Below are 25,813 nucleotides of genomic sequence, written 5' to 3'. Positions count from 1 at the left end.
AAAAAAACCATGTTTATTGAAAGACAAGGTATAGTTTGAAAGGTGCATCTTATCTCACATAAGGATAAGTCATAGATTTAAAATTTCAGTTCCTTTTAGATCCCAAAGGACAAATTACTCTGAATTGAAGAATATAACAGTCATTTGCAAAACAACAAAATAGAAATAAAGCACAAGGCACTCACAGTCCTCCTAAAATGAAATAAAATATATGAACCAAAGATTCTGTCAGATTTTTCCCAGGAAATATAAAAGCAGTGAGATTAACAGAGAAATCTTTAAGGTAATCATCTAAAATGACAGCAGAGGGTGCTGTAATTTCTCCTTAGGTTCATGGTGTCACGTGAATCCGCAGCTCTCTTGCCCCCCAAGTTGCTATTCTAAAGAATCTTTAAAAAACTGTACGACCTTGTAAATTTTGAAATTCAGTGGAATTTTTCCAGAAGGGAATTAGAGACCACGAATAGAGGAAGAAAATATACAACTGATATGGATTTAAGGCCAGAATTCAACTTCAAAATGTGAAGGCTCTCCTGCAAGTTTTATACTTTGATTGTACAAAACTGTGGAATTTTTTTTCTGCTGTCTGTTTATATTTAATTTAGAAACATAAAGGTTAGACCTTTTAATCTGTAAATATTTCTCTCTCATGAATTCATGTCTTACCTGCTGGCATACTGTTGTCATTACTGGACTACTCAAACAGAAATCATAGGATAATATTGTTAAATGTTTGCAATGTTCTCCTGCCTATGAAAGCCACTTAGTTATCCTTTGGAAGAGCTGACAAAAGAACATACTGCAATCCTTTCCTGCCCTCTGAAATAAATAAATTATCTAGAAACAGTCCTCAAGTCTTTTGTGCCATCTGAAATTTCTACTTAGCAACTGCATGCAAAGCATGATTTTCTTGGGGTTTTTTCCTCCTTCATTTCCTAGTTTCATTGCCCTAATCATGGCCTATGAGGCCAAAGTGGAAAGAAATACTGAAACTCTCATCAAGTTTGACTGCAGAGGGAACCCAGGCAGGAGGTTACATGCTGAACTTGCTGCAATGCTGAGTGTCCCTCTGGGTCAGCACAAAAATGCCAAAACATGGTTTATGGTTTCTAAACCTACCAGAGGCAGGATGAACACATTTCTTACTGTGATGGAACAGCCAGGCCCAGTTCTGAGCTTTATTTGCCATAAATTCAGAGACAGCCCCATTCCAGATTCCATTTACAATCTAATATATAAGAAGTTAATATTGCATAGGTATTAATTGTTCTCCTCATGCAATTTATGTTATTTTAGAATGCATAAGGTACAAGATTTATGAGGCATGCTTACAGTATAACAATAAGAATAAGTTGGCTAGGCTTGTCATGGTTAAAAAAAAAATAGTTGCAAAGGTTTTGTTGTTGCATCAGTTTATTTTTAAGGGAAGTAACAAGAAGATCTTTTGTATGAGGCCCACAGGTCTCATCAAGCAGATAGCAAGGTATGAGCTCAGTTTGGCCAATCAGGAATTTAATCCCAACCCCAGTACAGTCCTGGCAAAGTCCTCACTGACTTCAGAGGGGTCAGCTTTTAACCCCACAGGGTCCCATCATTTCAGGAAAACTGAAGATCTGGTTTGATGTCTCTGTTTCTTTCAGACCACAGGAGTGTCTCCAGCCTGACCTTTGCTATTCTCATGAGTTTCCCTGTTCTTATCTCCTCCCTGTATTCCTCTAGTCCCACCCACTGGGCTTGACACTCACCATATTGTATCTCAGTCTCTAATGAGAGGAGGCTGTTGCCGAGTCTCTGCTTGAAATGGTGCTTGGTACATATTTCTTCAGGTCTCACAGTCAGACCCAAGCCAGGAAAGTAAGTTAAGACAAAGTGGCAACTAGTGGAAGACTAAGGATTTTCCACTTTTCGAGGATGCCAGAGGAAGGCATTATGTCTTGGATTCTGGAGTACTGAACTTGTGATTTTTTTTGCAAGTCAGGGCTGGCAGTGTGTTTAAATCAAAGATTTATTAATCTGTTCCAATAGGCCAAGTTACCTTTTAATAGCTTTCTGCAGTTAGCAAAGGCTATATTTCTGCAACTCCTTTGTAGATTCAAGACTTTCTTACATCTTTCTTCTCTTTGTACTTTGTTTCATATAGGTTTTTCTTCCAGATCTTTATTCAATTTATTAGAACAAATACTGGCATGAAAAATACTCTCTGTGAATTACACCTCATTAAATTTAACTTAAAAAGGAAGAGACTCTGATTACAAAATAGTTCTGAACTACTATTGCCCTTTTTACACTGGTTGTACCCAGTTAGATTCCTGTGTTTTCTTTGCAATTATAAAGATAAATTTGTTTAGATAAACTGGCAGCCAATGTGAGTATTAAAGTCTTCAGTGCATGCTCAAGGAAAGGCTTCTGAAGACTGTGTATGTGTGTAAGGGGGTAATGTAGCTCACTTCTGTCTTCTCACTCTTAATTCACCTTCTACCCTTTTCTGCATAGAATTTTCTGCATTTTAAACTGCAGTGGATTAAAGAAAATAGATGTTGAACCAGAACTCAGATCTACAATTGGTTTTAAGATGTAGTCTGAAATTCTTTTCATGTCATTTTTCCTGTCTAGGGAAATGCTATTACAGCATCTAGGTAGATGTAAGTGCTGTTGTGTTCAAGTGCTATACAAACCTAGTAAAAAAATATTCACACCAAGCCCAAAGAGCTGTATTTCCAACTGCACAAAAGTACTTTGATAATTAAGTTACCTTTTCTTTTTTTTTTTTTTTCAAAAAAGGATTTGCGAAGAGGAGACTGATTAAACCCAGCACTATGCTGGCAGACAGGGGTGACAAAACAGGGGTTTTTTTCACTTAAATTATGAGGAATATCAAGTGGCAAATGCCTTTTTTCCCACTCTAGCTATATGATAAAAAAACAAACGATAGTATTCCAAATTGAAATTTCAAAACAGTTTTCAAAACTCTGACTTTGGAATCAGATCAAAGCTATGAACATGGCAAAATTATCCCACCTAGAGTGCTCATTATCTTCCAAAGGCTGTAAAATAGCTCATCTCTCCTTTCTGTTGCAATGATTTCACTAAATATCTGACATCTACTGCTGACATTTAACTAGTGAGGGATTTTTTTTCCCTCTTTTTTCCCTCAAATGGAAGTTTCTTATTAAATGATGAGGAACATTTCAGACTTGTGACAGAAATATTAATAACTCTGCTTTGTCCAATATTAAATATGTTTGAATATAAAGCACTTCAGCATATAAAGCAGGAACATAAGCGCTAGTGTCTCAGAACTCTTTAGCATGCACTGCTGAATATACAAATGCACACATTTCAAAACCACACAGACATGAAAATTTGCAATTGAGAAGCTAAACGAGTTCTATAAAAAGACAGAAGAAATTTCTTTATGTCTAATGGCAAAGCACCCTGATGCTGCTATTTTAGGAAGGAAAATTAATGACCATTTTTTACAAAGGAAGCAGTTCTTCTCTGTAGTTTAGAACTGATTAGTAAATGGATATGCAGAAAGCTCTCTATGGAATTACACAAATATGAATCTGTGCACTTCAATCTATTTTATACATGTTCTGCAAGACCTCAACAACTAGAGTTAATGCTCCCTCAGCTCCATTGAACTAATTAAGCTAGGTCATTATATTAATAATGGGTTGCCCTTCTGTCTGCATTTATGGCACTTAGCAAGTCAATGTGAGTGTGAACGCTTATCTCATGAAGGAGAGAGCTCCTGGCAATGAATTAGATTAATTCATCAAGATAATTAATGTGACTTGATTGCTGTTGATATCTGAAGAAGCTGGCATACACAAACAGGTATCTGCAGCTGTAGGAAGCAAGCAACAACACTCCAAACAACTGGGCAAGGCCCTGAGCCTGTACTATTGAGCAAGGAGGTGGCTGACACCAAGACCTGGTGACAGACTGCTGATGTGGCACATGCAAAGGGTGCCACAGGATCTGAATGTTGCTATCAACACTTGGGTTAACAGCTGGGTTGGTTTGCCACTAATTTTGCCACAATTAGTTCTGATGCCAACTGTCATGTAAAAATACTTCATCTAATTAGTTTTCATTTCTCTTTCTTCCTTAAGGGGCATGAAAGAGTGAATACATTTGAATGTTAATTAGCAAAAACTCTGCAGTCACCACCCCAAAAGTGTAAAATCAACTGTTCTTTGGGCATGGCTTAGCCAGCTTTCTTGTTCTGTCAATTCTTTCCCCTCCTTTAGTTCACTTGCTGATAGAGTGCCATAGACAAAGTTCCTAATGGCTTGGAACCACAGTTCCTTAAGCTGATGATACTTGGCTGAGAACAGAATGTAGTGATTCTTCTCTGTCATAAATACTAAAATATAACAAAAAGTTGATTGCTGGGATAGAGGAAAAGGCTTCAAAATTGCTGAAGTGGAAATTTATAAAGAACAAAGGTTCTCTTCTTGGCAGAGAGAAACACACATGTAAACTGCTTTGTGTTGTGATTTAGTATGAAACAAATATAAAAAACCCCAAGTTTTTAAAGTGATCTTAATGCTGCCTCCTAGAAGCTGATGAGCAGTTCCAGAATTTCCTTTACAAAGAATGCAGCTTTAGAGATCTATCAGTAGCACCCAATATTTTTGATTCACCATTGGCTGTGGCACAAAGGGAGAAATACTTGACTCATAGTCTCACACCTACAAACCCACTGTAGTCAACTTGTTTTTCTCATAAGTAGAAGAAGGCATGAAGTGATTCAAGTCCCACAGAAGTGTTCTTCAGCTTCTCCATGTCCCCTCTGCCCTTCTAACCACAGGCTGACGATCCAAAGATTAAGCTTGGTGAACTGCCAAGAACTTCTGTAGGCACTGGAATAGGGAACAAATTGTTCATATGGTTTGTTAAACAAACAAACAAAATGAAATGTCTATACAATTAAGCTGTTTGTTTAAAATAGGATATATTGAAGCAATTCAAGACTTTATGGATACAAATTTGTTTACGTATTTATCTGCAGTGTAACACTAATTTAGAGATGAAGTTACTGGAGTGCTCTTAAGCTTCAAAGGCATGATTCATGGCATTCTTCTGTGTTTCCTAACAACACATGGCAATATAGGTAGCCCTATAAAATAGCCATAAAATAGCTACTTGGATGCATAATAGCAAACACATACTAAACCTGGTAAATCTTGAGTAGAATCTGACAGCATAGGAACCACTGGGTGCAGCTTGCAAAGATGGAATTTTATATATTATTCACACCAAACTATTAGCTTGACTAATGAAGTCTACAGAACAAGGAACTGTTTCCATGAACAGTAGAACAAGAAGAAGAAGAAAAAAGCAAGATAATGTCCTGTGCAAGCTATCCTAAAACATTTTTGACTGTTATTTCAAAATCAAATTTCCACAAATAAAGAGAAAAAATTTATTCATTGCGGCACTCTCTGCAAAGTCGGAAGGTTAAAAGAAAGTCATTTTGTAACCAAGCATAAAATAGGCATTTGAAAAATGATTTAGCTGGGAAAAAACACAATTTTTTCCACATTAAGATAACTTAAGAACACCCAATTTGATTTTTATTAGACTTCTCATATTCACTTCTGAGCTGACACATGCATGAGACATTCAGCCCCAAAGGTCACTTCTGAGAAGGCTATAAGTAACTGGAAAGAAGCACTGCAGGATGAAATGATGGCTCATTGCTGACTATTACTGCCGGAGAGTGATGGATATTTTACTCCCGAGGCTAAGAGACAGATTCTGTAAATAAACCTTTATTTCTTGGCAGTGCTGAGAGCTGAAACAGGATGTGATAGAGCTGGTTTTCCCAGTGTTATCATTTGATTTTAAGAGAGTGTGGGATGGATGCTGGCAATGCCCGTGGCCCTATGTTGGAGGGAGCCCACCACAGGCTTTTCTCCGGGGCCAGCAGAGGATGGCACAGGGTGAGCCCTGGCTCCTGGCACCACATGGTGGATGGCCAAGCCCAGTGCAATGCTCTCCTGCTGCTGCTTGTGTCCTGCCCAGCCGCTCAGCGCTCTGCTGAAACCTCCACTCCGAGGCCCAACGCAAATGGCGCTGCTCAGCCTGGCTCCAAACACCTCCTTCCCCCTCCCCAGGCTCTGGCACTCCATGCTTTATTCTCCCCATTCCTGCTTCTTTTTGGTGCCAACACTAGTCACAACACTGGAGGTTGTTTTTAGCCCAGAGAAGAGGTGGCCTTGGGGTGGACATAGCCAGGTAAAGGTCGGCCTCTTCTCCCAGGCAACCAGCGACAGAACAAGAAGACGCAGGCCCAGGCTGCGCCAGATGAGGTTCGTGTTGGATAGTAGGCGGAATTTCTTCACAAAAGGTCCGATTAGACACTGAAATGGCCTGTCCAGGGAGGTGGCGGAATCACCATCTCTAGAGGTGTTCAAGAAATGACTGGACACGGCATCTAGCGCCATGATCTATTTGATTTGGTGTTTGGTCAAGCGTGGACTATAATTCAGACGCCTTTTCCAATATAATAACTGTGTGAAAACAAAACGCGAGGGGCCTCTGGTGAAGTACAGCTCTTCTCCAGACAACCCGCCGGCTCTGTTGCCCATCCCGGACGCCGAGGAGGGGCCGACCACCCTCCCGCGGCCCGTCCGGCGGCCCCGCGGCCCCGCCTCCTCCCCGGCCCGTCACGGGCGCTGGCGCAGGCGCGGCTGGGCCATGGCGGCGGCCGTGGAGCGGCGCCTCGCCCAGTTCCGCGCCGCCCGCGGCAGCGCTGCCGCCGTTCCGCGCCCCGCCGAGGCGCCGGGAAAGGCCGCGGCTCCGGAGGCCGCCGAGGACCCGCGGGCAGCCGCGGCGGGCCCGGGCGGCGGCGCTCAGGTGAGCACCGAGGCGGGCGGGGCGGGGCGGGGGGCGCGGCGGCCGGCCGGTGCCTGACGCCGCGTCTCCCCGCCGCCTCCGCAGGTCCGTCCCGGCGCGGCGGCGGCTCCGGTGTGGGCGCGCCCGCTGCTGCTGAAGGTGCTGCTGTGGGCCGTACTGCTGGCGCTGTTCGCGGAGCTGGAGCTCGGGCTGCCCTACTTCGTCCTCTCCCTGCTCTACTGGATGTACGCCGGCACCCGCGGCCCCGCCGAGCGGCGGCCCGGCGAGCTCAGCGCCTACTCCGTCTTCAACCCCGGCTGCGCCGCCATCGCCGGGACGCTGACGGCCGAGCAGCTGGAGCGGGAGCTGCACTACGGCCCCGCCGCGGGCAGGTAGCGCCCGGCGAGGCGGGCACCGCGCTGCGCTGCGCCGGGAGAGCCGCCGGCCCCGCTGCCGCCGCCCCGAGGAAGGGCCGGGGCGATGAAATGGGGGTTGTTCCTATGCAAAAAGCCGCCCGAGCCTTACTGCTGCCCCGTGTGCCCCGGCGCCGGCCGGTCCCGAATAAAGCCGTAGCAAAGCCTGCGCTCTGGTCTCGTTTCCTGGGGCCGGGCAGCTGTTCCGGCCGCTGTGGAGCGGCCCCGAGAGGCACGGCCTTGTCACGGCGGCGGCTGCCAGCGTGTCAGCTGGAGGCTTTCAGCTCCCGAGAGCTTTGCCACAGGTGACAAAGGCTGGCGTTGGACGACAGCTGCTGTAGAAGGGCCCGCTGCTGCTCTCTCCTGCACCGTCTGGAAACCTAATTCCAAAGAAACGACATGAAGCAATAGCCATATACGTAAAAGAGGGTGCTACTTTGTTTTGCAGTGGTCTTTTGTCCAACACAAACATGAGATTATAATTCCCTTTTTGCTTCACATTACAGTTTTCATAATTGTAAGCCAAAAAATACTTTATTCCTGGCAGGTGTATTTTTATCAACCACTGCTCGGTTTTTAATATGGATATTGATTGCATTGAGTCAGACCTGCTCAGCAAAGTGGTAGTCACCACTGCTCAAAGCATGTAAAAAACACGTGTGTGGAGAACATGGTTTAGTGTTGAACGTGGTGGTGATGCTATACAGACAGTTGGATTTGATGATCTTAAAGGTCTTATTAAACCATAACCATTTTATGCTTCATTTAAGTCATCATTTTGAAGAGCACCTACTAGAACTTGTGTCTCTGAGGACAGAGTTGAGAAGGAAAGTCACAAATTGGTCTTTCAAATCCTGTTCCATTATGTCTTTTCTAATTTAACAGTTAAACACAGTGTTAAGGCTTGACTCAACCCAAGTTTCATAGTTAGTTGTAGAAACAAAGCGGTGCTTTGAATTTAACTAGATTTGGAAGAGAGTAATAGATTAAAGGACATGTAAGATGTTAACACTGCCGAGCATCTCACAGTATCTCTCTACAGCACTCTCACAGTTTCTATCTTGGGCTGTTGTATCAATTCCAAGTCCTGCTATTTAAAGACAAAAAAATTTGTCATGTGCACATATTCTGTCATCCTCCAGTAAAAACACCCCAGAGTTGTCATTATTCTTATTGATTCCTTTTGACTCCATAACATGCTGCATTTTGGATTTGATTAACATAGGCTCAGCAGGGTCAAAGGTCTCTTGGTAGTGGACACACAGTTGCAGATATAAAGCATTGTTTCCTTGTAAGAACCACATACTCTGAATCTTTCCAATCTTAAAAAGTGTTATAATTACAGGGTAGGAAGTAGTTAGATGATACTCACAACACCTGTAAGCAATGGAATTTTGTGAGTTGAAACTTTATTCACAACAATAAAAATAAACATTAGCATAGTGTTTATGGGGGATAATCTGTCATCTTGTACAGTTCAATTCTGTGGGTATTTTTTTAAAACAAGGAAATACATGCAAATAAATATTAAATATAAGGTAAGATCCATGAAATTATAAAAATTCATAGCAGCAATGCTGGAAATAAAGTTTTCACTTGCTTTATAAACTCTAGCTGCATTATGTCCAGGTGGATTTACAGACTCTTAATTAATGCTTCATGAAACAAGTTACCACAGTAAGTGAACATGAAGCCAAAAGGCACAAGAAATAAAAACTGACACAGTTCATCTGTTCCAGTGCTTTGTGTTGGTTTGCTTATTTCATGCTACTCGAATGTACATTACACATTGTGAAATAGAGATGGCATAAATAACAAAGGCTTCTTTACTGAAGTGGATAAAGTATGATGAAGAAATTGGCATTTAGGCTTTGCTCAATCTCTAACTACACAAATACTGTAATTCTCTTTGGTAGTAATTACTTCTACTGAGTTGTTTGGAGAGGGGATTTAAAAAGGTTTGAACAAGTGAGAGCTTAATTAGAAAAAAATTTCCTCTGCAGCCTTCTGCTTGGCTAGGACCTGACTTTGTTACCTTACTCTTCTCTTGTATTCTAACAAAGCAGAAGTCACCAAGATAAGTTAACTGAAGTTATTCCTGTGAGCCCAAAGCCCTCAGTTCACAAATGAGTAGGAGGGACAAAAACAGCTTACTAATTCAAAAGCACGTCAAGCTGTTGAATCCTGCTTGTGACAGCAACTAAGTACAGGTTTGTTACCACATATAGAAATGCTCTCTATTCCCATGTCTGTCTTCTTTCATTCGTTACACACACTTGTTTGTCCAGCACAGCAGTGAGTTAAAACACTTTTGTAACTTCCTGTTGTCTTAGCAAAACTCTCATCTTGCCAACAGCTGTGCAAGCAGCAGACTTTTTTCCCCCCAGGTTTGCACACAACTAAGCAGTACCAGCATCCACTCCTGAATATTAATGAGTGAAATTATTCCCACCAGTGTGCATTAATCAACAGCTGTAAATTGCATCTGTCACCATGCTGCCCTTTCACCTGCCAGTGACAATCTTTAGTACTTTTTTCCTGTTCTTAGCACTTCAGGGTAGACATTGGATAGAAACATGAAGCATACTCTGTATGTACAGGAAGCTAATTAATTAGCTTGTAGGACAGCAGTTAACGCCTGCATGTCATAGACAAGTGTTGTACTGATGGTCACACAACACAGTAGCTAGTTATTAAATATACGGAAGAACCTGAAGTGCTTCCTTCCAAAGTCAGCTTTGCAACCACTGTGAGGGAGGGAAGGCCTGCAAGCGGCCTGCAGAGAAGCCAGCATGCTGAAGACACATAAGCCAGCCTGAGAACTGTGGTGGATTTCTGCAAACATGTCATTCTCCCTGGAGCTCAATTACTAGCATTAGAACAGAAGAAGGTAGCACATCCTCTTTAATTCAATTCTAACCTTATGATTGCAAAACTAATCCACGCTCTTGGCAATTAGGATTCTAATACAATGATTAAATAATCTCATGCAAAGCAATCTAGCTTCAGGCAGGAAAGATGCTGAGTTACATCCCAGAATATCCAGTCCACTTTCTTGGGAATAGGGGCTGTGAATGCAAGTGCAAAGAGACTTGAAAATGGTGTGTATGTGTGTGTGTGTGGGTGTGTGTGTGTGTGTGTGTTTGTATTTCTGCTGAGTAGTTGTAATTGCTTATTACAACAAATCTGCGAGCAGGGAGACTCTCAGAGCTAGTCTTTGGCACTTTGCCTCTTGTTGTAAAGGGAGCCCAAGTAAAAGCAGGGTGAAGATGTCCAAAGCTTGTTATTAAGTGATGTAACCTTAACGTCCTGCTTCTAAGGGTACTTCTGCTTGTCCCCAGCAACTCTTGTCAACATCAGGGAGGGAACACACTACACAGTGCAAATGCAGTCACTTCACAAGCCCGTGTGATTTTAAACAGACGGGGAAAAGCTCATGGAGTTCAGGATTTTTGTTTGGAGTTGTTGGTTTTGATTGGGTTTTTTTGTTTTGTTTTTTTGTAATACCGCTGAGGGGAAACTGGCAGGCTGTGGAGGATGGCAGCCCACCCCGGGAAAGGGGGGGCGGGACCTGTCCTTGGTCCTGAACCCGCGCCCTGCGCAAGGGCCACCTCGTGTCACAGGGGAGAAGGACCAAGGCCAGAGCGGAAACAGAAGTGAGTACACCCTGCCAACTACCGAATCTTTGCAATGAGGAGAGGTCTGCTGAGACTAGCAATGGCCGCAGGCTGCCTTCTTCCTGTGTGTTTGCACCCACAAGAAGCAGAGTAAAGCTCAGACAGGAAACGTTCTCCTGAAACACAAGCCATCACCCCATCTCTGTGAATGCCTGTGTGCCCACCAGGTGGGCAGACTAGCACTGACAGTGGAAAGGTTGTGCATGCAGGGGACATTTCCATCCATGTCAACAGAGATAACATGCACCTATTCTTAGCAGAGGAGGTTCCTAACAGATACTGCATTTTTGTTTTGTTTGGGGTTTTATATTTTTTTAAGTGAAGCTTAAAGATAGCATTCAGAAGTGTTCACTACACTACCTGCTGTACATTGATAGACCTTCAGGATGCTGTTCTTCATCTACCCAGAAAACAGATTAGCATATTTTCAACTTTAACTTTGGGAAACCCCTGCTACAAAACTGATTCTTCCCGGAAACACAAGTTGTGTCCCATTACATTATTTTTTTTCTAAAAATGGTGATGGCAACTTCCCTTATCCCCAGAAAAGTCTAAATGTATTTTTTGGCAATAATCATATTCTATATCCTTGTAATTTAATCAGTCGATCACTCGGCTCACCCACTCAACAGTAATAAGCCATTGACCCTGTGGTTTCAGACTGGATCAATGCTATACTTAAGTTCTGGACCCCTGGGGGCCTTGTGTGCAAATAGGAAGAAATTCTTTTAACTTACTTTAGACATGACCAATTTTTCCTCTGATGTGTTGATTACATTAGCAGATTGCTTTCCCTAGAAACCTTTGTCCAACAGCCTGCAGGCGATGAGCAGCATATGCTTAAGTTTCTTGCTGGAGATGGCAAACTTAAGCTACTTGTTTGGGTATTTAAGAGTTTTCAGGTATATTATACAGTTCATTGTTCTCAGTCTGATTCACCTGCAGAAGTCTCAGCTGAACGTGGCCTGACAAGTGGCAGCATAGACACTGCTGCCTACTGTGCCCCCACTACTGATGCTGTTGGCTGGACACTTCAGAGGTTTCATGCTGCTGTCTCTCTGGACATACAAGTGTTCCAACCTCCAGCGCTCCCAGCTTTTCCGAAACTCCATCTGAACCTAACAGAAGCAAAGAAGGAAACAAAAGGAATGAATGCAGAACTAATCAGCTCTTTAAATAACTCCATCAGAAAAAAGCAAGGATACTACATTACTGAGAAAAGCTGGAAGTGCTTTAAACCTGCAATATTATTGCTTCCAATTATCTCATTAATCCATTGTAGGCCATTCCACATTTAAAATAACAACATTCATTTTTACTTGTAGAAAAAAACCTTTTCTATGCACCAGAAAAATCTTACCTTCATTATTTTGCTCTAAATTGTATTCACCTGCAATACTGATTGCACTCTATGCCCTGCCAGTACTAATAATTAGGCTGACTTTGCTTATCAGCCATGAAACAGCTGAAAAGACTGGCTTTCTGTGGAATATTGCACCACAGGTATTCTTAAGAGTTCTAACTTCTGATTTGATTTAAACATTGTTAAGTCCTGCATTATTTTTGTTCTTTGAATATTTATGTGTTTTTGTTTTTTGTTTTTTTTTTTTTTTTTTTTTTTTTTTTTTTTATTTCACACAAAAGCACATGTTTATTCAGAATTGAAAACAACAATTAAGCAAGCTGGAGAGTGTACTTGTTTCCCATTTAAATAGCAATTATAGTATCTCATTCCAGATACTAGTTTTTCTTAAAGCTACAAAGTATTCTGACCTCGTCACAGGTTCTGGGTCAAACCTCTGCACTGGTTTGGAAGTTTATCCAGGATTTTGTAACTGCTAAACAAGAACAGAGTTAGATCTTCCTGTTCCATGGGCAAAGTTCTTGCCACTTGACTGGAGTAAGAACTCCATTAGCTTTTAACACATAAGGTAGAGGACATAAAATTTCACGCTTGTTACTCCAGCTCAAGGCAGGAGTGCAACCTCAGTAATAAGTTCATTATGGTGTGTACTTCAGCCTGGAAATAAGTTCACTGTAGGTGGGTCACTTAAGGGAGCCTTCTCTGGGGAGATGCTGCTTCTTTTATTTTAGGATCTTGTACTGACTACCAAGAGACTAAGTAGGTTGATGGCAGTTTCAGCACAGGTTTGTCATCATGCCCAGGCTGTTAAAACCTTCATATTCTGAGGGAAACTTCCTAGGGACCCAGCTGCTGTATGTCTGCTTTCTTTGCTTGTTCACTGTGAAATACTGAATTTAGTGCTTAAAAAAGGAGCAAAGCTTTACAAACTAATTGTCTTCCCCTGGTGGGTACCTCTATCAGCACTTGTCAGCTCTGGGTACAGCCCTGGTATTGAATGTCCTGGTGGAACCAACTGTATCTCTGTGTTTCTGACAATCTCTCAGAATCCAGAATCTGACCTCCACCATCAAAACCAAATGGGCCAGAAGGAAAGATGCTGAGACAGATGCTTGTCTGTCTTACCTTACCACGGTAAGGGCAGTTTGTTGTGTCAAAAGGTGCACAAAGACACCACAGAAAGAGAGTGTGTCTGGGATAGCTTGGCATAGAAGAATGAGGAAGAATGGTCAGATGAAGGCAGAAATGTAGGAACCATAGTGTCTGAAGGAAAAGAACTGATCCTATTACCACTCCACTACTTGGCACCTTTTGTCAGCATGGAAAACAATAACACAGCACTGGGAAAAAAGCTGTTGTAGGCATTTACTGGCAAATCCTGAATGAAAGCGTGACCGCAGTGACTGAAGAGTAAGTCAATGAGCAATATAAAGAGATACCTTTAGATCAGTCAAAGGAAGTAAATGAATCTTTACTCCAGCTGGACATGACAGGCTTGAGCTATGATACAAATAGCCTGCAAAATTGAGATAAAGTGAATGGAAGACCTGAACAAGAGACTGTAGGAATGGGTCTATCTTAGGGATGGATATGACTGGCATGATACCAGTTTTCTCTCCAGGGGTCAGGAAGAGGGTAGGGAGCAGCTCTGCTGCCTGTACTGAATTGAGCTTTTGCCTAGATGGCTTTGAATGTATAAGCAGGGGAATTGATTAAGATTTATTTTGCAGAGTCAGTTCCTGAGCACAGAAGTAGATGTACAGATCTTTCAGCAAAATAATTATCCTAGTAACTTCTCTGTATTGATAAGATTCTCCAGAAATAAGCTATACAGGAAAAAAGATACCAAAAACTAAGCTCCGTGCTGATTTTAGCTAGAGTAGAGTTAATTCTCTTCACAGCAGCTACTATGGGGCTGTGTTTTGAATTTGTGCTGGAAACAGTGTTGGTAATATAGAGATGCTTTTGTTATTGCTGAGCAGTGCTTGCACAATGCCAAGGCCTTTTCAGCTTCTCATCCTACCCTGACAGCAGGCAGGCATGAGGTGTGCACACTGGGAGGACATCTGCCTGGCAGTGGGAAGTAGTAAATGAATTCCATGTTTTGCTTTGCTTTACCTATTAAATTGTCTTTATCTCAACCCAGGAGTTCTCTTACTTTTATTCCTTCAATTCTCTTCCCCATCCCACCAAAGTGGAGTGAGCAAGTGGCTGCGTGGAGTGTAGTTGCTGTCTGAGGTTAAACCATGACGTGAGAAAGAGGATGAAAAAAATTTATGTAGGGTATTTTTAAAGGGAAAGGAAAGAGGTGGGACAACTTGAAAAAATGGTCAGGGAGGTTAAAGCTGGAGAAGACCTCTCACAGAGAGCTCTTGATTGAGCTTTATGCAGCTAATGGGGAAGGAATTTGACAGTGTGGCAATGAATCTGGAATCTAATTATAAAAAACCACTAAATTTTGGCAAAAAATCTCAGCAAGTGATAGTGAAAAGTAAGTAGGTCTAAAATGGGATGGAACTGAGCTGATGGAAATGTTTAATTAATAGTCTGTATTGAGAATGAAAATAAATTAAATGCAAAAGGGAGGATTGGGCAATATTTCAAGAACTCAGGAGTCTTGGCATCAGGACAGATTCTTTACAGTAGAAGAGACTGAATTGTACTTCCATTGTGACAAAAAGGCAAAAAGGAAAACCAAGGATACAGAGAATGAAATCTGAACCATCTTCAGCTAATGGTGGGAAAAAGGCAGCATCTCTGTGGTTTAAAATATTTCTTATAGAAAGCAGCACTAACAGCAGAAAAACTGTTTATATTAAGCCTCGCTCATTTTGCAAAGAACATTAGTGGTAACATGCAGTCTCATGAGACCCTACTGTTGCCTTCAGAGCAAGTTCAGAGAAAAATCCAGAATCTTTCAGGCAAAGAAATATGAACTATGAGTGAAATATGAACAACTTCAATTTTTTTTTTCAGAAGTAGATATTATAAAAGAACATTAATATCACTTCTATCCTCATTTGTACTCCTGATCTGGGCACCAGGACTTGCAAAGAACTTTCATTTTGTATGGTTAAGGAAAAAGAAAAGGAATCAATGAGTCACAGACAAAAAAATAAATGTAGACCACATTGCAAACAAGGATAGTCTTTGGACACATACAGTGTGTCAGCAGGCAGTTTCTCATTTAGCTTAGGAAAAGAATTATTGTATAGTTTAGAACAGACTTTACTTCATCAAACTCTTTACAAAGGTTTTTTTTATGGATGCTGATGACCAGAATTGACAAAACCCTACTCCCTCTTTGAACAAGAGTTGGAACAAGCAAAATAATTCAGATGGACTGTCAGTGAAGCTGAACTCATCTTGTTTAGATTTTATGAACTACACTACAAAGGCAAGAGAATTATAGTAACAAGAGATCTGAAGCATTTCTTAGAAACACAGGTAGGCTATTACACAGTAAGCTCTCTCAAATGAAACAAGCCTGTCTGTTTGAGGGCTTGTAATAAAGTTTGGATTATGATGTAACTTTGCCTTTATTTCATGTGAAGGAAGTTATTGAGCATTACACAAGAGATGCATGAGCAAATGCAAAGGTGAATCAAAAGAAATACACAATCCACCAGCAGACGGTGCTGCATCTCAGAATTGGAAGTACACCTGTAAAGCCATACAAAGAATTTGAAAAAAGTATTCTCTAATCCATGTCACCAGCAAATGACACTCGTTCCCCACAGCGAAACCTGCTGCTACTCACCTCTGATTTTGGTAAGCAGTACAATTAATAGATTCACTTCTTTTCAAATCTTACCCACAATCTACAAAAGGGAGCAGACTCTTACAAGGCTTAATTCAGGATACCTGCTGCTTTTCTGTTGACTCCAGCCTGGCCATAATGACACATGTAAGCACATTTTTCTTCTGTTTCAAATTTCTTGATGAAGCCCGTCTCTCAACAAGTGATCCTTGAATTACTATGTCGTAGTTAAAAGTTGATTTATTGTGAGTGTAAAACATATTTATGTACATTTAATTTAAAACATAGTGACTAAATGAGTAGTGTTTGCTTCTCTTACAAACCTGGCTGTTGAATGAATGAATAACAATCACTTAGAAAGGTAACACAAGAGATTCCTGCAATACTGAAACAGAACAATACCCTTTCCCACAACAGGGCTGGGATTCAGCAGGAACAACAGAAGATGGTGCTTTCAATCAATTAACTCAAAGCCAAAGGTACATTTCTTCTGGGTCTGTGAGTTTACCACTCTGTGAAGTTCAGTTTTAATGAGAGAGTGATGATACCTTCAAGCAGCTGGGCCACGGGGAAACCAAATGAAACCAAAACTGTACAGGAACAGCCAGGAGGATTCTCTAACTTCGCCGGCAAGCTGACCTGAGTTCATACAATAAAATGGGATCCACTCCCACATTGACAAAAACAAGCAAATAAAAAGCACTGTATGACAGATTAAGAAGATCAGCTGTAATTCTTAATTAAAGAATGCACCAGTGCAAATTACACAACTGGAAACAAGACTGTTCGTGAGATTCCACATCTACAAATAGTAACTGTAAATTATACTGCCTGAATTCCTTCCAAACACATTTGTCTGATGAGTTATCCCAGAGAGCTGTGCAGGGAAGGATCTGTTTAAAAAAAAAAAGTCCTGAACAAGGACAATTTAGCAGTTCAAGACCATTTTCAATTTCCTTTTCCTGTAGTGTATGCTGATAAGGCAAATTGGAACAAATAGTATCTCTCTTACCTCATTATTGATGAAACAGTAAAGAATTGCAACCATCAGCCCCTGAAATCAAGAAAAACCAGAACAGTGAGCAGAGCTGTTTCCTCACTTTCTCAAACTCAGCTGCAGAGGGCTAAAGTCTCCACACTGACATGTCTCCGGTAAGACTGAAAGGTGGAGAATCCTTGGTCTCTGTCAATTCTGATGGCAGAGCAAAGGTTTGACCAAATTATGTCTCAAAGCACATGGTCTTAGGAAAAAAGAGTTGTTGTTTTCTTCTGTTATATTTGTTTGGTGATTTATTTCCTCTTCTTCCTTACAAAGCAAAGGTTTCAAGTCTTAAACACCTCTTAAGTGAGTAATTCACATCAGTCTTAAATACGGGTCTGTGCTTGATAAATAGGGAATGGGTGAGTGTGCAGAGAAACAGAATAATGATTTCTTTATTTCACAAGGACAGTCATTTGAATGGCTTTTAATAAGGCAACAGTTAAATAAAATCACAATAAGCCTACACCCTCGTCACACACAGTAGCAGCTGGAGACAGCTACCTCTCTCAGCACAAATTTTCCAAGGAGTATCAGAAACACTGGAGAAAGCACAAAATGTGCTTTCAGCAATGCCATTGTACAATTACAGGAAATCACAGACAATTTTGTTATTGCCCTGAGGTGAACCACAGGACATAAATATTAATATGTGGACAGGCATAACAGCTTATTGTAGTAAAGTTGGCTTTTAAAAATTAGTCCTTACACTTCTCCTTCCACTGTCATAATCCCGTAACACCCAGTGCTAAACTGAGAAATATAAGGAACGGAGAGGATGCAATGAATGAAAGAAAAGAAAGCAGGTCCCCAAATAGCAGATAAAAAACATCTTATGCCCATGGGCACACTGTGAGTGCTACCTGGAATGAAGCAAAGGAGAGCTCAGTGAAAAGCTTCACAAAGCGCAGCATCCCTCTGGCATGCTCATCAGTAATAAAGGCAAAGATGACCTCATGGGTGCCCAGCAGTGGGATCAGAGTCAGTGTAGACTTGGCCAACCTAAGATCACAAAGAAATTAAAGAAAACCACAGTGCCACTGAATAGACAATTGTTGATCCAAATGATCACTGGGAGTCATTATTTCAACATTCTGTTTCTGACAGTTTCAACTTTGGTAAGTCACTGCACCACTTTGTGACACAGGATTCTCCTCCAGAGGCTGCAGGATAAAAAACCTTCTCAAAATAACCTATGAAGTTCCTGCAAGTTTTAACCTCCCCTACCACTTTACTGCAGACCATTTATGGGTGAAAGCAAAGCTCTGTATCCAGCTACTGGCTGTATTTCACCTGGAAAATCTTTCAAACTCAGTAAGAAGCCATATGCTGTCATGTACCTGTGATGTCTTTCCTCTGTATTCTTTTCTCCACCTGTAACTGGGAAAGATATCCAAAACCTACCTTCCTGATGACCTGAAAGACATAATCTATCAATAACTGGAATCTTTGAAAAACATCTTGGCAAAGGGAGGAGTGCTTGGTATTCCTTCCCACCTCTGTGGTGTGTTAAATCTTCTAAACATTGTAACTATCTGTAACTGCAGAACACTTTGTCAAAGCAATCAAACTGTCTTGAAACGAGTGACGGGAAGTTCAAAGACAGCTAGCAAAGGATGAAAGACAAACCAATCTGAAATAAATTATTCTTCAGCCAGCCACCCAACAGGTTAGTGAAAGACCCCTGGGGATCATGTGGGAGCTTCCTGGGCCACAGCTCTTACCAACATCTCACAACAACCTGTCTTGAGACAAGTCAGTGGATGCAAAATCACTTAATTAGCAGGGCTGTCAGACCTTTGTAGATCTTGTGTGCCTGAGGGCTATTCGCTGCTATTCTCAACCATGTAACCATTCAGGCTGGAAGGCACCCCTGGAAGTCTCTAGCCCAATTCCAGTTCACAGCAGGTTACTCAAGGCTGGGTACAGCCAAGTTTTGAGTATACCCAAGGTCCTCCAAAGCCCCTCTGGGTCTCATTTCCAGCATCAGACCACTGTGACTGTGAATTTATTTCCACCTGATATGCAAGGGGAATTTCTCTTGTTATAACTTGCGACTTCTGCCCTTGTCCTTTCACTGTGACTCTTTGAAAAGACTCCATTTTTTGCCCAAGTGGGCTTGGAACCAAAGCCTCCAGCTCAGACATGTCTTCATCTTTGCTCTGAACTTTCAAAACACATTAGTATTTCCAAAATTTCATGTGAGGTAAGGAAGGTTGTTAACATACACAGCAACTCTACACTCACAAGAACGCACCAAAATACATAATAATAAACCGTGTCCAGTTTAGAAGGCTGCAGCATCAAAATACCCAATGTCAAAGTAGCTAAGTCCAGTGCCAGCAGCAGTCCAGATACCACAGGATGTAGCTGCACACTTCAAGAGCTAACTTGTTATTCTTACATTGCTTTTTCAACTTCGATACAAAAGTCAAGATGCAGAAATGAAGGATGCAACCATGAATCTTAGCAAGGTGATTAAATAACAGGAAGAATACAGACACAGATAGATCGACGCCTGCAAACCAAAAATTGAACATTTCTGTGATAGCCCTGACATTTCTCTTGAAGCATCTCATGCATTCAAGATTGAAAGTTTGTCCCAAAAACAACTGGCAATAACAACAAGGAACAAAACTCAAAATTATCCCATCTTGTCTTCCTTCAAGTGAAAACTTTTATTTCTGTCAACTCATATTATTTTGTTCAAATTAGAATAAGATAGGATACTTCAGCTGAGAGGAATCTATGAATAGCAAACTCAAAGCACATTTTTAATGGCACCATCGAAATGCCTCAAACACTGAGAGGCTTGGGGCACTGACCACCTCTCTAGGAAGCCTGTTCCAGGGTTTGCCCATTCTCTCAGTATAGAAAAGCTTCCTAATATCCAAGATAAACCTCCCCCAGTACAGCTTGGAGACATTCCCACACATCCCATCCCTGGATACCAGGGAGAAGAGCTCAGCACCTCCCTCTCCACTTCTTCTCCTCAGGGGCCTATAGAAGGCAATGAGGTCATGTCTCAGAGCCCTTTGCACCAAACTAAGCAAGTCAAAAATCCTCAGACACTCCTCACAGGATGTTCTTTCCAGCCCTTACACCAGACTTGCTGCCCTTCTCTGGGTGATTTCAAGGGCTTTAACATTCAGTACTTGCGTATGCTGAAAGTACTTTAAAAATATCAGCTTATTTAATATTCATCTGGTCTAATGTAAAGTGACAGACATCAAGCCTTCTGTTTATAACATAGGTGAATTACCTGCTCTGGCTTTCCTAGACTTTTCTGGAGACTGACCAAGCAGTTACACTGATGTGTGACACCACACTTGTGCATTATTCAAGGGCTGTGCTCTTTAACCACCTTTGTCAACCCATTCCTTTCATGTATGTCCTTGTCTACTTTTATTCTGATTAGCATGAAAAGTGTCAGACTACCTTAAGACATACCTGCATTTTATATCAGTTTTGCACATCAAATTAGCCTGCAGTTTGGAGATGATAATGCATATAACTCTGATGAAGATGAGGAAATTCACCTAGAGAAATGAAAGAATAATTTATATGACCATCAATAAACACACGTGCATAAGTAATCAAAAACACTGGTTTGTGTATGCGTGTGTAGGTTTGTGTGAATCCTGATATGCAGCATCTGCAGAATTTACCATGGAACTCAACTCCTTGCTAAGGAATTGTAGTCTAAATGTGAATTCACAAGCCATCCTTGAAAACACAGGCATTTCACTAACAAATCAGGGGACCCTACTTACTCTCCGGGGAGTGAGACACAGTGAAGGTGTGGGTTGGCCCATCTGCTTTGTCTGGAGGTCTGAGCCTGACACAGTATTGTGCCTGCAGAACATTTCTACACAATGCCACACATTTTGCAACTCTTTTGTAGCCCAGTATCTGAAATAGTATCTAGTCCCCCTGAACTACCTTTCTGCTCACAGGGGAGTTAACAGGACTGTTCTGTTGTCATGTCCTGTCACTACAACGTGACAGCTTGTGGCCAAATTAAATAAACAAAACACTAGTCTGGAATTTCAGTGACAGAAACAAATTTGGCTTCATAAAATCACATTTCTGAATGAAAATGTCAACAGCCTCAAGGGTTATTAGCCTTTGGACATGCACAATGGCCACGTGTGCATCTTTGTACCGTATCATGCTGTTCTCAGGGAAATCTGCCATCTCACAGCACACATCTCAGACTCACCCCGATGGCGATGAGAATGGGCAGCCTGATGATCAGCCAGTAATTCATGTTATAGTTTCTGGTCCAGCAACTAGTAAGAGGACAAAAGGGAGATGAAGGAAAAGTTTCAGTTCATTACTAAAATCTCTTGCTTTTCATTCTGTTCCAGCAATGCAGATGGAAAACAATATTAAGGACTAGATACTAGGAAAGCACATCATGCTGACATGGAAACAGATGCAGCTGCTTCTTAGAAACACTGAACACTTTGTACTATTGCAGTTATCGTAATCCAACTGGATACTACTCACCGGCCTTTCTTGCCCACTAATGGCTAGCTCTCCTCCACAATTTGCTATTAATTATCATCCATTAATTGTGAAGATTTACTCCATTAAAACCAAGGTCAAATTTGTCATTTGGCTGAAAGGAGAAGGGGGGGATCTGTCTGAGTCTGATCTTTCTGCTTTCATTCTTAGCTTCCTCCTCCTGCACTATTTTTTTATTATTCTACAGTCTCTGATGTCAGATCATCTTATTTAATTTTTGTTAGTTCTTTATCCCATTACTTACCATCATTATTCTCATATCCACATTGAGATCACTCATCTATTTTATCTGCCCTTCTTTTCAAAAAGGAGTTACTAATTTCAACCAGGGGAAAGCAACTGCAGCTGCAAACTCCAGCTCCTTCAGCTCAAGGTTTCAGGCCCACTGGGAGTTTTAAAAAATTATAAACAAGTAAAATCAAAAATGGGAGCAACAGTTTTGCTGACCTGAGCCCTCTACCAAGTAAGCAGCATGCTGCAACAATATAATAGTTCATTTACCACGTGAGTCTCATTCTAGCTTTTAAAATTCCTGTCTCCTTGATCAATATGGGAGAAAAATTATAAGAAAAGTCATGGCAGCCACAGTTTGGGATCACTGGTCTGCAGTGAACCTCAAACTGAGGGTTTGTACATCAGTTCCTTTCCTCAGGCCACAGCCAGCCACCACCACTGTCTGACGGGCCATGTCTGTCTAGGATGGCCCAAGTGTTAGGGCAGTGCTCATGTGCCACTTTGCTTGTTGCCACAGTGACAGCATTCTTAATATTTCTATGAAATAACTTTGTTAGCCTCCTGCTCAGCATTACTCAAAAGCAACAATCACCAGTAAAGCCAGCAGGTTTCTGAGCTACACAGGCTGGGAAACAAAATAGAGAACAGCACTACATAAAACATAGGTTCCTCCCCAAAAAAGGTTTCTCTTCATCTCCACATCTATTCTCCAAAACATACATATACAGAATTTTCCCTATGGCTTCTTAAAAGACCTATGTAAGTTCAGCTTGGGTGATTCTGGTGGATCTGAAGCCCTCCCCAGCCTTGTAGTAGGATAGTCTAAGAGAGAAGAGAAAACCATGCAGCACCTGGGACGGATCCATGCTATAAGCACAGACACCCACATGTGCTCACTTACTACAGAGGAAAGCACAGCACCTTGGCTGTGGCAATTCCACATTCCCTCGCAGGGTCTGCAGGTCTGAGAATGGCTTAGGATATCGTTTTTCCTTCATTTTCATTTCAATGTGTGCAAAAAGCATTATTGCCACCAGCAGCTCTACAGCCTCCAATCCAATTGCATTTTAGTATTGGACAAAAAAGGTGTGCAGAATGTGTGCAGTCAGTGTACCTAAGCCAGAACATGAGTTACAGAACTTTTTAATTGGTACAAGTGACTGGGACCCAGCTTCATGGAGCCTTCAAAATTAATTTTATTTGAACACCTCAAGACTGATGGGATAATAGGCATAACTGGAAGTGGAGCTCTAATTATCTCGCTAGCTGCAGTAGATGCAGAGGCAATTAAAAATTTTCTTTATAATAACAGAGGCTGATAAACAATTCTTTACATTAACTCTGCTACATTTCTGTGTTAATTTGCTTCCTGTGGCACACATCAATTTTAGCTATCCTTAAATTTATACAAATATGTGCAATAAAAAAACCATTACAGGTCAATTAAGGTGTCATGGCTATTGAAGCATCCAGAACATAAAACTGGCAGATCTCGACATGATTTCTTGCCCATCTGTGCTTTCTGTGATTGCCACACTGATAAATACACCAATATCTATTGTGCTTGGGATCTATCCCTACAGTTTGCTGAGCACCTCTCAGAAGATGCTTGGCAACTAATATCCTCAGAGCCATCAATGGAGAATTTGTCCAGTGAAAAAAAATGCTAGTAGGATGTTTCTGCCTTTGCTTCTCAATCCACTATTCTCCTTCTAAAAGTGAAAACACTGAATTTTTACCTTGAATTGCTACAAGGAACGTAGCAACTGTGAACTGAAAAAAAGACTGAAGGCTGTTTTGCTCCCATACTTAATTGCAGACAGAAGCAAAAATGTGTAAATATCGGCTTTTTAGGCACAATCTAATAACTAAGAACACCGGCTTGCCTTTAATTGTATTTGTAATCTAGACAAAATATTTTTGAATAATTCACTTTTTAAAACATTAATTGCATTCTAAAGGAGTATATACTTGCACATGTAAGGAAAGAAGAAGCCAGTGTGCAACCAACCAAATCTTGCAGGCCTCAGTCCTTTACTCAAATGGCTACATTCTACAGGACTGTCTCAGATTCCCACCCTGACCACATTTATTTCCAGTTATTCTTCATAGCCAAGGAAGTAGTTAAATCACAAATGAAATTTGCTGCATGGTGACAGAGCTATGGCAAACAGCATGAAAGATATCCCTGGCTGCTCCAGCAAATGCCTGCCCAAGGCGCAGAAATCTTGCCTTTCAGAGCAGCTGTTGCACATGGTTATTTATTGCTGTATTTTACAAATATTTAGACAAGATTTAGAAAATTCAATAATGTGCAAAATTGCCCCTTTTAAGGTCTGCTGAAGGCAGTGAGTGACAGTTTTCCTTAATAGAAAATATAAATCAGCTCTGAGCACCACATAATGTGGGAGGCTCAGCATGAGCACTTTGAATACATTTTCTACATTATTGGGAAGATATGGCCATGGAACGTTGCCTGTTCAGAGGCTGCATGGTCTCTACACCTATTGTGGTAATTTCAACAAAACTTGTGGTACATCGGTATAGCCACAATCCTGTTACACAATATCATCAAGTCACCCTTGAAAAGGAAAGTAAAAAAATCCCAGCATTGCTTAAGCCAGAAAAGGCCACTTTGACTGAATTGGTTCAGTACTATGAGGAACATACACAAAAAAAAGTTAGTTCTTAATACTAAGAAGCACCAGAAAACAGTTTGGAAGTGGGTCTGACTAAATTGAATTTTCATATTGCAGCATCTCCCCAGCAATAATTGTCTCTGGGAGAAAAAAAAAAAGGCAAATTATCCTCTACAAAAGTTTTGGCTAGGTAGTTTGGACACTAAGTAAGACGAAAAACCCATTAAATAATAAATTTAAAATAAAAATGAAAGTGCATAGATTTATTTCTTTTTATAAAGAAAGCTACTGAAATACTTCTAGGCAGCCACTATATCTCTAAAAAGAAGAAGCCACTTTTCTTCCTTTAAAGAAAACAAACAAACAAAAAGAACAAGCTACAGTACTATTTGGTACATATAATATATACAAAGGTAATTATTTTCAGAACAGCCACCATGGTAAAAATGGACAAAAAGTATTTTGTGTTTTACAGAAGTCTTTTATGTGACATAGTTGACTTCAGCAAGACTAACGTAAGCAGACAGAGAACGTGTTTTATTTTAAGAAAACCTAAATAATGAGAGCTTAAACAAGAAAAGGCAATCACTTTTCTGCTGCTAGGCATAGGCTAATCACTACAAATCCATGCAGAATTCTGTGGGAGGTTGCTTGCTGTCTTCCTCTGAAACAACTGTAAATGCTACTGCCAAAGGCACAGTATCAGGAGCGGTCTTGGTTGGGTAGGATGACTGCTATTGTTGATACTGTAAGTACAGAAAAACAAAACATACCTTTCCTTGACCTGCAAAAGAACAGATTCATTCAGACATGCAGAAAATTCTGATCAGAAAAAAACATATGCGCCTTTCTGAAATGTTATGCAAGACCTTCAGACAAAACAGAAGCAATTATGTGAGGTTTCAGCACATTGCCAAAGCAAACTACACTGAACAGAAAGCAAACAGTGACCTGCTGGTGCACACATACAGCACAAATGAGATAGCTATAAAAATCAGAACTAAACCAACCCCTCATCTTCATAAAGGTACTTCACAGTTCCCCAGAGGATAACAAACAGCATTGGCACACCTGAAAAGAGAGGAGACAAGGCTGACATTCACACTATGACTGGGAAAAGCAGAGAGAAGGAAAACTCCCTCTCCCCCCATCCCCTCACATAATGATGAGCAACACAATTAACTGGTGTCAGGGTTGCAGCTCCTTATCCAACACAGATTGCCACAAACTAAGCTCCTACCTAGTTCTCAACAGACATGAAAAATGAACCACACAAGTGCCCCATAACAGGCAATCACCACTTCTGTGG

At 41.2% G+C, this 25,813-nt stretch overlaps 2 protein-coding genes across 2 annotated transcripts in view; one reads left to right on the top strand and one right to left on the bottom strand.

Moving 5' to 3' along the window:
* Positions 1–6,699: 6,699 nt before the first annotated feature.
* Positions 6,700–7,287, top strand: SAYSD1 (SAYSVFN motif domain containing 1). Its single transcript, XM_066316024.1, has 2 exons — positions 6,700–6,870; positions 6,955–7,287. The coding sequence occupies exons 1-2, from the start codon at positions 6,712–6,714 to the stop codon at positions 7,243–7,245; spliced, it is 450 nt and encodes a 149-aa protein (XP_066172121.1). The 5' UTR covers positions 6,700–6,711; the 3' UTR covers positions 7,246–7,287.
* A 3,702-nt stretch (positions 7,288–10,989) lies between these two features.
* The window catches only part of GLP1R (glucagon like peptide 1 receptor), an 84,098-nt gene continuing 69,274 nt past the window's right edge, over positions 10,990–25,813 (bottom strand). Inside the window, 6 exon segments of the mRNA XM_066316023.1 lie at positions 10,990–12,057; positions 17,075–17,116; positions 17,965–18,103; positions 20,552–20,640; positions 21,324–21,393; positions 25,515–25,575. Coding sequence (XP_066172120.1) covers positions 11,890–12,057; positions 17,075–17,116; positions 17,965–18,103; positions 20,552–20,640; positions 21,324–21,393; positions 25,515–25,575 — 569 coding nt within the window. The 3' untranslated portion in view covers positions 10,990–11,889.

This window comes from Sylvia atricapilla, chromosome 3 (assembly GCF_009819655.1).
Source record: "Sylvia atricapilla isolate bSylAtr1 chromosome 3, bSylAtr1.pri, whole genome shotgun sequence".
NCBI lineage: Eukaryota > Metazoa > Chordata > Aves > Passeriformes > Sylviidae > Sylvia > Sylvia atricapilla.
This window is presented reverse-complemented; position numbering and strand designations above follow the sequence as displayed.